This window comes from Phasianus colchicus, chromosome Z (assembly GCF_987193195.1).
Source record: "Phasianus colchicus chromosome Z, bPhaCol1.hap1.1, whole genome shotgun sequence".
Classification (NCBI taxonomy): domain Eukaryota; kingdom Metazoa; phylum Chordata; class Aves; order Galliformes; family Phasianidae; genus Phasianus; species Phasianus colchicus.
Genome location: NC_143476.1, coordinates 54,304,070 through 54,317,924, shown reverse-complemented (window position 1 = coordinate 54,317,924; position 13,855 = coordinate 54,304,070). Strand labels below are relative to the sequence as shown.

Genomic DNA, 13,855 nt, shown 5'->3' with positions numbered 1-13,855 from the left:
TACAAATTACATTTAAAATTTTTAGATTTATTAATATTCTGTTGTTTTTTTCAGCTTGTACGACTGGATAACCTTTTTGCTTACTGGAATGTGAAATCTGAGATGTTCTATCATTATGGCTATACAGAATCATTGGTTAGTAAAGAATAACTTAAAGCGTCTGCTAGTGTAGTTCATACTGTGAAGAACTGAGCACGTTTCCCTTTCTGTTCTACTCTCATTTATGCCAATATCTTCAAGAAATATCTTGATAGTAATTGATGCATCAGGGAAAATACTAAGCTTTAAGCTTTTTATATGATGGAAATCCAACAGCCATCTGAGAAACTTTGGGGAAAAGAATGTCTGTTGTTGGTTAGAAAAATATTCGCAATAGGTGGTCATTTCACTGCTCAGTGATTTAGTAGATAAAAACAATAGTCCTCTAATATATCAATTTAGTTATGTTTAAAAATGGGTGCTTATTTCAATTTGAATTGTCTTTTGGAAGGATTATTTGAAATACATCAAACGGTCAATCTCTTTTATTTTTAAAAGTTTATAATGTAATAGAATTGTGACTATTTTTTTTTTTTTCTTTTTACTCCATTATAGTTTAGCTTGAAACAGGGAGTTGCCTGCCGCAATGTGATTCCAGATGGTTATGATTTTGGTAAGTGCTGTGTGAAGTGTTACATATTACTGGTTGAAATAAAATAATATGCATAGTTCAGTTTTATTTTTAGCACTTCTCAGAGGTTGCTGCTTTTTTATTCAAAGCGCGTGGTGTTCTTTTGTGGGAAGAACTGTGTGTGCATATTCTACTGTATTTGTACCCTTAAAAAGGTTCTGATTAAACTCAAGAGTTTTTCTGATCCAGTGTCATCAATCCTCATTCACATCCATTGATAATTCTTTATTTTAAGAATTAATAATGTGTGCATCTTCTAAGTTATGTTAACCAAGAGTGGCTTGAATAATTTATAGTTTTGAGATTGCTTCGTGGTTTTGAGATAACTTACCTTATGGGAAATGTACTTTTTTGTTGTTGTTGTTAAGGTGAAAACAGTACTTACAAAACTCTCAATCATCAATTTTTTGTTTTCTTTACTGTTACTCTGTCATAAGTTGCACTGCTTTCATTGTTGCTTACTTTACATACATCTCATCGGTTCCATTCAAACATGGCAGTTGTGTACTTTTCATACTTCATTTTTATTTCGCATGTGCTTATTTAATAAGTCTTTACAAAATAGAATGGCTTTTGAAATGGCCTTATGTAGAGCAAATAGTTCACAGTAAAGACTGTTAAAAAGGGCAGCATTATTTTATTTACAGATTTTTCTTTGCCTGAAAGAGGAAGCTTTTTGGGTCTGTCACAAATCATCTGCTCCACAGTACTATTTAGTAGTTTATTCTGTTTTCTAATCTACAATTTTCAGTTGCTAGCTTGAACTCTCTTTACAAGAAAGCAAATGTAAATATCATCTGTTATCTAATCATTATACAGAAGTTCAAAAGGATTAAATGCAAAATTCCAAGATTTGGGATTTGCACTCTTAAATGTCATCAGTACCCACGGAAACACAGATATTTTAAGCTTTATATCATGCCAATGTTCTGTGGCATGTGAAAATTCTGACTGTTGCAAAAGAACTCTATGCTGAGACCTTGACAGGAAAGTAGTAAGTAAAAAGTTGTCTTTTGCCATTTGAACTGTAAACGCAGCAGATGGAAAGGAGGGGAAAAAAAAAATATCAAACCGGATACAGGAAGACAATGAACACAAAATTTACCACAAAATATGTAGAATAAAATTAAACTTCACAAAGAATAATGAGCTTAAAGTGAAACCAAGTTAAATAGATGTAAATATTGCTTCATTTTGCAAAGATGTTTTCCATACTTATGAACTTGTCAGTGGATTTAGAATACCTTTTATGTAGATGATATGTCAGTATTTCTGATAGTAAAGGGAATTTCATTTTATAAGGATATGAACTACATGATTTCAAGTAATATTGTTGGATCATTTTCCTGAAATAGATGGAAAGACTGAACCAAACAGCCTCTGAAGGCTCTAGTGAATGCATGATATTGCCAAACTGAGGAATAACATCTATTTTTGAGTTAATTTTAATGTGTGATGTGCTTTGCTTTACTTAGCATCCACACTGATTTTTTTCTCATGGTTACGTGGGTTTTGATTTAGAAATGTAGAATGTTTATGTATTAGCGTGAGTATAGCTTATCAAAGAGTCTCGTGTATCAGTAACATAACACACACACACACACACACACACACACACACACGTACAAAAACAACAGAGTTGTCCTTTCTGTTACATTTTGGCAAGTCTGTGTTAAAGTATAGTCTTGAGTCATTAAACCAAAATGATTTATTGGTCATATCATCAGAATGAAATTGGAAAACTGAGTATAGCTTATACTGCATTTTTAGTTGCATTGATCAAGTTTTCATGTTCTGAAGTCAAGCATTTTACAAGGAATAACCTAGTGTAACTTGAGCTGATAGGTATTATGTATTATTTACGGGAATCTTAAAGAATTCATGTCCTTTTAATTTTTTTCCTTTTATCAACATGTGTTTTTCAGTATTCCGTCCAATTTCTGCTGAGGCCAAGCTTCTTATGAATCCTCGATCTGACATTGATTTCTCAACTCCAAAAATGGATCTAGATATAGATATAAAGGACGTAGCTGTTGAATTCAATAAGCCACAGGTATGTGTGTATGTATGTATATATATATATATATATATATATATATTTAAAATAATATACGGTAATGAAAAGGTTAGTATGTAATTTTATAATAAACATAAAACGATGTTTCTTAGTGTTGCGTTTCTTTGCAGATTATTCTGTGTTTAATGAAATAGAAATGGTTTACATTGTTTGCAGAAAAACAGTTAACACTCAAGTTGGACTTTTTTTTTTTTTTTTTGATCTTTTAGTACTTCAGTGTCATGGAACTTCTTGAATCTATTGATATGATGACTCGAAATTTGCCATATAGGAAGTACAGGCCTGATGTTCCATTGCACAACAATGCCAAGATATGGTAGGCCTCCTCATGCTTGGAAAACAATTTGTTAGTTATTTACTCATTTGAAACATAAATCCAGATATAATTTCCTATTTAAGAATGTTAGAACTCACTTCCTCCTAAAACTAAGTCCTCTGGTTTTTTTTGATGTTGTTTGCTTCAATTTTTTTTAAGATAATCATATTTAATCATCTGTTGAACCAAAGTGTAGTATTAAAGAATGGATTTCACGCTTTCACAACTAGTTATATGTGGGTGTCTGCATAGCTTTAGTCATCTTTTCAGTAAGCCAATAGAAATGTAAGCTACCCTTCATTTGTCCTTAGGTGGAAATATGTTATTTACGGCATCCTTGAAGTAAATGTTCAACGTAAGCTCCAAATGTGGTCATGGGAACATATTCGGCATCATAGGAATCAAGTGAAGAACTACAAGGAGTTGTATAGAACAAAGATAATATCAAAAAAACCGAATGAAGAAATCTTAAAATCTTTGGAGGTCAGCCATTTTCTGCTAATGGCTTCATTTTAATCTTTTTTTGAAGTAAATGTGTTATGTGTTTGTAAACACTGATTTGGAATATAACTTCAGCAACCTGACTTGCAACTTCATCAATAATTTTCTTTGTGAGTAGTATTAATAAACATATGAGGTCATTTTAAATTACTAGTTGCACTGAAGAAAAACATAAACTGATGTGCTTTTTTTCCTCCAGGTTCGTTTTGCTTTTTGAACTTGAACAAATTACTTGAGCTCTCTGGAAAGAGTAGTTTGTTGTCACTTTCTTTAAGACTGTGAGCAATAAAATCTTACCAAATCAAACTGTCCAAATGTAATTTCTCTCCTCTCTTGCAGGAATTTGAAAATGTTCTGGATATTTTTAACATCACACTTGCAAGGCAACAAGCAGAAGTTGAGGTAAAATTTCATCATTTAATTGCATCGAAGAACATAAAAAAAACATAAAATTGTGTGTATACATTAGGCAGGTGCATTTTAGTTCTGGTGTTTGAATTATGCTGCATACAGTCTTTTATTCTACTTATGTTTAACATTTGTTATTATAATGCACAGTTTCAGCCTCCAATTAAGCAGAAATTAGTTTCATATATAGTTTCTTTAGAATAACTGATGGGGGGAAATTTATTCCCACAATTTTTACGGAAGATCTACTGTGAAATTTGGTAAAGTGATGAAAGTTTAAGGTAAGCTGAAAGTGGTTATGTCCAATGCTTGAGAATTCTCAGGCTTTTTTTTTTAGACTCAAGTTTAAACTTGATTAGTTTTATTCTTTTCCCTCCTAGTACCCTACTAATGTAGTCTCAACACCTATGTATCTAGTATGTTCACATTTTGTTGCTATTTGGAAATGTTATTTTGAATATAGCTAAATGCAAAAAAAAAAAAACCTAAATAGATGGTTACAATGAAATAAAATAATGTGATTTCAGAAGTAAGAAACTTGTATAACTATGTTAGTATACTCCCTAGTTCTCAACATAGTGTCTGAGCGTTATTCCAGAAGACTAAAGTGAAATCTGCAGTTTTTCTGAAATCTGCAAAAGGATCTTTCTTCATTAATAATCATTGTGATTAGAAACAGAACATGAAGTTCAGAATGGTTGTTAATTAAAATTCGCTTACTGCAGTCAATTGTTATCACAGTACTTGAGTGAGACATTTGAAATTTTTGTTTTGTAGAGTACTTGAAGAACAGTGTGAATGGAATTGTAGCAGTAATAATGTATCGGTAAAATAAAACTCAGAACAGGGATCTATAAGTGTTGTTTCTTTTTCCTCACAATTGTTTGTACGTAAATCTATATTTAGGTGCATGAATAATCATTATTCAGACTTTAACAGAGGAAGACATGTTCATGTTTCTCCTCTTCAGTTGTTTGGCTGGAGTTCTTTTCCTTAGCAGTTTTTGTTTTATTTCTCATTTAATTTTGTCTTTTTAAATAATATTTATTTATTTATTTATTTTAATCTTGTGCCATGGAGTTAGTTTTCTTTTTATTTCTTTCCTCCCAGCTCTGGTGAGATGAGGAAGATCCTGGAGAATTTCTAGTCTTTGTTCTTCCTTTTTCCCTTCTGACTTATAGTCGTGCTGGAGAAAATAAGTATGAAATCAATTCTTACAGAAGGTTATGTCATACTACACTCCTATAATGATCACGTTCCAGTCCTTAGTTTTAAGACAAGTTTCAGCAGTGCTTAGGTGAAGGTTGCAAGAAAATTTCTTTTTATTTCTTTGCATCTTAAACTGTGCATTTGATAGTGTTGGAGAAGTATCTTGAATGACAAAATAGAATAGTTCAGTTGGAAGGAATCTTCAGCGATGATCTAGAGCAATGCATGAGTAACTTTCTGGAGTAATTTCCAAGTACTAAATATCAGGTTACAATGATTCTAACTTGTGTCCTACCTCTGTTGATCTGCCAGAAGCCTTCTGTAATTATTAACAGGTAATAACAGTACCTCACAAAACAGTCCCAAAAAGGATATTGCAAGAGCATAGTCTACTACTAGATTTGTATTGTTGACAGGTAGCTTTAAATCTACAAGGAACTTAAAGAAATATCCTTTAAGAGTAGGCTGAGTAAAGCTAGATAAAAAAATCCTATTATTTGTTAAGCTTTCATGTTTCATTTTTTTTCTTTCTTTCTTTTCCTCAACACATCTCAATTGAATTTCAAGGGCTTGCTTTTTTTTCTGACTTTGAACTCAAGCTCCCAGGAGGTTACAATTTTTGAACCATCTGATCTTCTTGGAACTTTGTAGCAATAGCTTGCTATTTCAAACCTTCACTTACTTTCTAATGTTCATCACTGTGCCCTCCATGACAAAACTCAACTTCAGTAAGCCAAGCATCGACTGCTAGTATCAGATAGCTTGAGCAACTTTTATCCCTTCACTCTGGAGAAAATTTATAAGTGATTCCCTGAACTCAGAATAGATGCTGACACTCTTTCTCTCCCTTTCTTTTAATGAGAAAATGTACCTTCTTTTAATCAGAAAATGTACCTTGCAAAGTAATCCTTCTGTAGACTGCACTGACTTCTAGACCTCTGCAAATGAAGCGAAGGAAAAAGCGCAGCAGGATTTCTTCAGAAAGAATAAATTTTCTATCATGCAAAATTTTTTTTTATATCTTTGCACAATTACGGTTTTTCTTGATTCTGCTTATAGCCATTCTTTCCTTCGTCTGTAGTGCCAGCTGCAGCTTCAGACATGTCAAGAATGGCAGTTGTCCTCTGACTCATAATTCTTAGTGTCTTACAAACCTCTTATCTTGGAGGTTTGACAGCTCTATTTTAAAGCTCTGTCCATTTTGTTCAATAAATCACTTGCTTTCTACAACTGCTTGATAATTTGACATCATTTATAAAAAGAACATTAGATGATTTTTTAAAGTTCTTGAGAATGTGTGTTCTTTAGCTGACATTCTGCATCATTTATCTGTTACTCTGGGTATCATATTCACTAAAGTATCTTAAATCCAAGATAAGCTTTGACTTTAATGTCTTCTACAATTGTATCAGTTCTGAAAATACTTGGTTTATGTGGTCTGCTACAGGTTTGAGAACTCCTCTATTGTTTATGTTGCTTGATGTGCATTTACCATCACTTATGCCAAACTTTATGTAGTCAAGTCTGGATATAGGTTTCACTTTCTCTGAGAACCCAGTGTTGAAATCATGATTGGCATCTCATGGTATGTGTCCTAGCTGTTGAAATAATGGAACTAGAATAAAGAAAGATCTACTGTTGTAACTCTATGATCCAGAAATGATTTTCTATATTCCTCAAAGTAAATATCTTATTACTCTAATAACATTGGACTTTTTTTTACATCTTTCTTGAAATTAAAAAAAAAAAAAAAAAAAAAGGATGAGTTAAAATGTGGCCTGTGCTGGTCACTTCATAGTTAACGTGTGTATTTTTAATGACTCTTTTAGTAGTTTCTATGTTTGTAAAGTTGTGGAGTGGCTCTTCGTGGTTTTTTTTTTTTTTTTTTTTTTTCTCCTTTGGAGGAGGGAGTGAGGCGGTGAGGAGTGAGAGCTAGCTGGAAAATCTACATAAAAAACCTTTTTTGTCTTAAAACTGGTTAAATTTTGCTTATTCTGTTTGTTGATAAAAGTAGTTGATTGTTATCCAAGTGAGAAGAAAGAAGCATGAAGATAATTACTATGTATTTGTTCATTTCAGGCCACTAAATCTGGATGCAAAATATACAAACCAGGAACAAAACAAGATGATGAAAATTCTGGTGGCTGGTTTAGTTGGATATGGGGCTGGTCACGTGAAGATAAGGATGAACAAAAACAAGAAGTAAAGGCTTCAAGTATGTTCATTTATTGATGTTTTTTCCTATTATTGAGACTTAGTTATTAGAATAAGAGGCCCTCAAAAACGAAATTTCAGATTTTTTTTTAACATTTGGCATTTACATTTTCCCTTAGACTTTTTTTTTCTTCTGATGTAATTGTTAAATGCATGTTCTAGAAGTATCTTAAAATTCTTTCTGTAGGACTTCCTGAACTGTCCTTTATTTCTGCTTTCTTTCCCAGTTTTAGCAGTTGTCTGCACAGTGTAGTGTGTGTGGGGATTTGAAAAAATTGCTAGGAAAACAGTATCAGTTAATGGAATGTAAGCAATTTTACTTCCATTATTTTTGTAATCTTGCTATTTCATGCAGTGCTTTATAGTATGACTGACTAAAATATGAAGGCATCTAGTAAATGTTCTAGAGCACAGAATTTATGCCAAAAAACATGTTTTCATTGTTAGCAAGCTAGGAAATAAAGTAGTTGAGAATAAATGTATAACCTTGTTTTAAAGCACGATGTTTTTAAAATTTAAGACTTTGAGCCTTTTTTTTTTTTTTCTTTTTTTTTTCTTTTAATGCTTTTTACTCAAAAGTGTATCTTAGAATGGCCTAGGTTGATAGGGACCAAAAAATCATCTAGTTCCAATACTGCCATGGACTGGGTACCGCATAACAGTATTTACATGTTAAAGATACTTATATTGTGCTTAACCTATTACAATGCAACAGGTCTTGAAGGTCTTATGACGAGTGAAGAGAAAGCTAAACTTTATGCAGCAATTGGATATAGTGAAACAGCTGTGGACCCAACACTTCCAAAATCAGTAAGTCGCAAATTATTATGTCATAAAACAATTAGTAATTTTATACTAGAAGCCAAAATCTAAAAGTTGTTGAGAATTGCTTTTAAAATTACAAGTATTTGAGTAATGTCGTGTTGCTTTTAAATTTTATTACTGTTACCTTTGCATAGAACAGAACACCCTTTATTTTAAGAGAGTGGTTGAAATGGTTACTTTGAATATTCTGGAAAAGTTCCAAATGAAATATTGTCTAATTAAAGTAGTATTAACTCACTTAAGTAGCATATTGTTCAAATTACAAAATATTTCGTATATTTTCTTAAAATATTCAGAAACTTTTAAGGGAAGTGGACTACTTCAGTGGACTCTTAAACATTAGTGAGGGTAGATGGAGTAGATGAGTAGATAATGTGTGAGATGATGGAAGAAACGTAGTAGAGAAGAACAACATCTTTTAACCATTCAAAGTAGTCTTAAGCCATCTTCATGTTAGATACCTTGCACAATACAGTAGACTGCCTTCCAGCTTTGTCAAAAGCCCTTTTTTTCAAAATGTATTACAGGCATCTGCACTGAAGTCATAGATTTGCAAGCATAGTCTGTCTACGTTTATTCTACCCTTGCATCTTCATAGCGACTTGGGAATTACTTACATAGCGAGTTTGGGAATTACTTTTGTACTGTAGTTGTGCAGGCTGTTTATAGCATTGGAAAAGTAGTTTAGGATGTTATTTTGGGTGTTCAGCTCTCCATAAACTGTACTGAAATGTATATGTGTATTTGATAATTCACTGTTATAATTTATTGCTTTTTCCGCTCATCTAGTATGAAGCCATGAAGTTGTCTGTAAATTTAAAAAGCATGTCAGCATCAATAAGAGAAAACAGCCAAACTCCCGAGTTGGTAAAATTTTCTTTAAATGAATTGAGTACAGTATTTACGCAACGACCCGGTGCACAAGCAATAAGGTAAGCTTTCTCTATCAAGCTAGTTTTATTTCTTGTGCAGTGCTGATGATGGCTAGTAGGCATTTTAAGCTCTATAACTTTTTTTTTATTTCTCTTTTTCACTTGTGCAGCTGGGGACCAGCATCATCCTGCAAACAGTGGACAAAATGAATAGTTTTGTTTTTCAGAATTAACTTCTGTATCTTCAGAACTTGTACCAATACAGATTTTCATCTTTATTTTCCAGTCCATTGTTGTTATATACAAGCAGTCCTATTACTTTTTCTTTCTTTGATAAATATCTCACTTGCTCCTTTTGAAACTTAATCTGAACAAAGTTAGAATTGCTTATGTGGAGGCATACTGCCTTGCTAATTTTATCTTCTCTAGGGTCACCTACTTGGTGGATGAAGGGAAGGGAGTGGATGTATGCTTTCTGGATTTCAGTTAGGCCTTTGATATTGTCCCTCACAGCATTCTTCTTGACAGATTATCCAACTGTAAGATAAACATTTATACTCCACTGTGTGATGATCTGCCTTATGTAGAGCTTAGAGTTGTAGTAAATGGGGCTACATCTAGCTGGTTTACAGTAACCAGTGTTGTTCCTTAGTGCTCAATTCTAGGGTCAGTCTTTTAATGTTTTTAACAGTGATCAGAATGGACTGGAGTGCGTCCTTGGCAAGTCTGCTGATGATACTGATCTGAGAGGTGCTCTTGACTTCCTGAAGGGAGGAGAGGCTTGCAGAAGGAGCTAGATAGACTGAGACACTTGGCAATCAGCAATGGCATGAAGTTCAACTCAGGAAAATGCCTGTGATGTACCTGGGATGGAGTAATGCCATGGAGATTGGAAGATGAGACACTGGAGAACAGTCCTTTCAGAAAGGGGTCTGGAAATGCTGTTGAGAGCGAGCTCAGTGCTGAGCCAGCAGCGTTCCCTGGCAGCTAGCAGGGCAAATTGTATTTTAGGAAATATTACATACAGCATAGCCAACCGGTCAGAAAAGGTGATTCTCCTGATACATTTAGTGTTGGTGCAGACTCACCTTGAGTATTGCATACTGGTTTCTGTAATACCATCATAAAAAAGGATGTTAAGGTCCTTGAATGCTTCCAAACATTTCTCTTTGATGAAGATGACTTTTCAAACAATCGAAGAGCTATAAGAGAGGTGGACAGAGTGACTGGAAAAAAAAAAATCCCAAATCTAAAAAGTACTTCTTCAGATGATCCATGAGTAATGAAGCCTTTAATCTTGTTGGTTTTCTTTTATTTCTCTGTACTAAAACCCTTCCCTCCTTCATCTAGATCTGTTTCTTAAGTTTAAATGCATGCCATCTAATTTTTAATTCTACTTGAATTTCCATTTGCATCTATCTTTCCTGCCCTGACACTCCTCTTCATGAAGAATATATGAGATGTATTTTTGGATCTCATTTCTTATTTACTCACAGATGTTTAATAGATGCATAAGATAGTGAAATGAGGAAAAGATATCAGATAGGTATGTATGCTGTATCCTTAGATTAAACTATTTATATCTGAGGTTAGGTAAAGCTGTTTAATTTGTTGTTCTTTTTGTTCTGGTCATTTTTTTTTTTTTTTTTTTTTTTTTACCTTTTAGCTCATTCATTCAACTCTTATCTAATTGGACCTACCTTTTTTTTTTTTTCTTCCAGATTTGAAACAAAAATAACTTCACTTGAAGTTACAGGCATGTCCCAAGAAAACTGTACACCCTGTCTTCTGTCTTCTCGAACAGTCTATTCAGACAATAGTACCTCACTCTTAAGCATAATGTTTGAGACTAATCCTTTGGATGAGGGGGCAGATCAGAGGCTTAGAATAGAATCACAGCCACTGGAAATTATATACGATGCAGTAAGTAAATACTTAAATAAGCTATATATCTTGAAAAATCTTTTCAAATAGACAATTTTCAATGTATTGTTGTATTATTTTAACAGAGAACAATAAACAGCTTAGTGGATTTCTTCAGGCCCCCAAAAGATGTGCATTTAGAGCAACTGACATCTGCAACTCTGATGAAGCTTGAAGAGTTTCGTGAAAAAACATCAACAGGCAAGTACTGCATTCTGTTCTGATTTGATATTGACAAATATTAATTTTTTTTAATGTGAATATATATATATATACATATATATATACCTTTCCATATGAAGGTGCCTTCACCCACATCATAGATTTCCAACAAAATATGTGAATAGATGGAAATCTTTGATATCATTGCAAAGAATTTGCTCTAGGAATTGAAAAATTTTATGTATATATCTTCTACAACTTTCTTTATAAAATATGCTCCACACTCTGAGGTTATATTTAATATTTTTATCACTGAACACCATGCAGAATTTGAAAAAAAGTTTGTAACTTCTAGCTTTTCTGTTTTCTCCATCTGAGTGTATAAAGACCCTTAATTGTGTTATACTGTTAAAAAGCCAGTATGGAGGTACTGGTCCTCTAGAGAAACACTGAAGTTCTTTTAGAGTAGTTGCTTTTCCACATCCTTTCTTCTTTCTCAGATGAATGTTGATTACAATTAATTCAAATCAAGACAAGTAAACTATATTAATTTGTCTTTTAATTACTCAGCATTAAAGGCCTTCCCATAGTTTCAGTTTCATCTTAACTTTAGATTTCTGAAGGTCTTATTCACTGTTCTCGTCTCCGTATTAAGCTTTTGAATGAGATATGTGGAATAAACTTGTTTGAGTAGAAGAACCTTAAGCTCTTTAGATCAGAGGCATGTACAGCTCGATGGAGAAGGTGCATTAGGAAAGTTTTCACATAAAAATTCATTTTAATGGAAAAAATGCATGAATTTGTGTCTTTTAAATGTGTAATATATTCATATTTAAATCATGTCCTTTTAAAATATGAATATTGAGTAATAATAAATTGTAAAAAAAAAAAAACAAAACTCAAGCAAGCACAGTGTATATAACAGGAATCATTTTTATCTATTTAGTGTTAGGAATGACTTTAGCATCAATTCTATCTCTATTCATTATTTCTTTTTTGACTGAATATTGCGTGACAGCAGTTCTTAATTAGCCAACTTGCGGTTGGTGGATCATCATGCTTGTCTTTCTTAAGAGAAACTTCTCCAGTAGCACTGAATATGTTGATGTTCTAGGACATTTCTGGGTTTATTTTGATAGAAATTTGCTTAGATGCAATATGCTTGGCTACTTGTTACCACTGAACTCTCTGATTCTGCTATGCTTTTGTAATAAAAGGCATAGCATAACTTCAGAGATGTGTCCCTAACAAAGACTCTTCAGAAGAGTCTTTGTTTGCTTATGGTAGTCCAAAATCTTATTCTACTCTAAAATGAAAATGTTAAAGGAAATTTCTAAGAACATATTGTGCATAGCTTGTAAAATCTAGACTGAAATTCAGAAAACTGCAGTAGTAAGAAGATGAATCTGCAAAATACTGTGCTGTAAGGAACCATGCTAATCTCACAAGTAGATCACTGGTTCCTCTTCAGATGAGAAAACAGAATTTTATCATAGATATTCTGACAGTTGCATCATTTTTGAACGGAATTTTTGCAAGACCTTTTACTTGCTGTTCTTCAGGATGTGGATATGCTTGTCAGCAGAATTGGTGTAAACTTCAGTATTTTAGTAGTAATAATGCTGGCAGTTTGGCCAGTTTGATACTCTCATTTAGACCTTCTGGAATGATTTAATTTCTGAATCTACAGAGCACAGTGGGTTTGTTTCAGCAGCTGTTGAGTTGCAGTATGCTTTCCAGCTCTTGTCTAATCTGTGCTCATTATGAAGTTTCATCAGAATTGCATACATCATGTTGCAGTTTCTGCTTGTGTGTTAGCATTTTTTACCATCACCATGTCAAATACTTGGTACATCTTAGAAAGTTGCTTATAATTGTTGACCCTGAAAAAATTTGAAGAGCTTCAATATCTGTAATTAAACTTGTCAATTAGATGGCTGTAGCAGTATGATAGATGAAGGGACACTAAAAAATCTTTCTTCATGCAGAAAGAAGTGGTTTGATGAAAAGATTTGTATAGAGAATACAGGTGGGTAGAATGTGCATGCACACTTTGCTTGCAGATGGTAGATTTATTTCACGAGTGGTTCTAACTGGAAAAAAAGAAAGTTGTATAGTTTTCCCAGCTCTATTAAAGTTAAGCTTGAATTTCTTTCATAGCTTCTTCTAGTTCCACAGCTTTTGGATTAATTAATTTGTTTGTATTAACTAAGTGTACTATTTTTTAGGGTTGTTGTATGTTATTGAGACCCAGAAAGTTCTTGATCTCAAAATTAACCTCATGGCTTCATACATCATTGTTCCACAAAAGGGATTCTATGACTGTACTTCTAATCTACTTCTTTTGGATCTTGGTAGTCTTAAGGTATGTATTTAGCTAATGAAGTAATTTACCAAAGATGTTTGATTTTTCTGTGACTTCTGTTTCTTGAATTTGTATTTTATTCTACTGACTAAGTAAATGTTCCTCTTCCAGTTATGTATTTGATATTTATTTAAAACTGCTTTCTAGTCAAGACAAATTATTGAACTCCTTGGAATAGATTTTTTCAATCCACAACAACTGCTAAAAATCTTCCGGGTTGCCTGCTTTTTGTGGCTCTACTTGAACAGAAGGGTTGGAAATATCATCTCTGGGAGTCCTCTGGAGCCTCAACAATTCTGTGAAAATACTCCTC

General features: G+C 33.1%; 1 protein-coding gene across 3 annotated transcripts in view; it reads left to right on the top strand.

The window, feature by feature from the left end:
• Window positions 1–13,855, top strand: part of VPS13A (vacuolar protein sorting 13 homolog A) — a 99,351-nt gene that overhangs the window by 11,287 nt on the left and 74,209 nt on the right. For all 3 annotated transcript variants that reach the window (XM_031602382.2, XM_090132486.1, XM_090132485.1), the window contains 12 exons: window positions 55–135; window positions 595–652; window positions 2,596–2,723; window positions 2,957–3,063; window positions 3,375–3,546; window positions 3,904–3,966; window positions 7,261–7,396; window positions 8,111–8,205; window positions 9,010–9,152; window positions 10,814–11,015; window positions 11,102–11,216; window positions 13,406–13,542. In XM_031602382.2, the coding sequence (XP_031458242.2) occupies window positions 55–135; window positions 595–652; window positions 2,596–2,723; window positions 2,957–3,063; window positions 3,375–3,546; window positions 3,904–3,966; window positions 7,261–7,396; window positions 8,111–8,205; window positions 9,010–9,152; window positions 10,814–11,015; window positions 11,102–11,216; window positions 13,406–13,542 (1,437 nt within the window). The remainder of the gene's footprint in view (window positions 1–54; window positions 136–594; window positions 653–2,595; window positions 2,724–2,956; window positions 3,064–3,374; window positions 3,547–3,903; window positions 3,967–7,260; window positions 7,397–8,110; window positions 8,206–9,009; window positions 9,153–10,813; window positions 11,016–11,101; window positions 11,217–13,405; window positions 13,543–13,855) is intronic.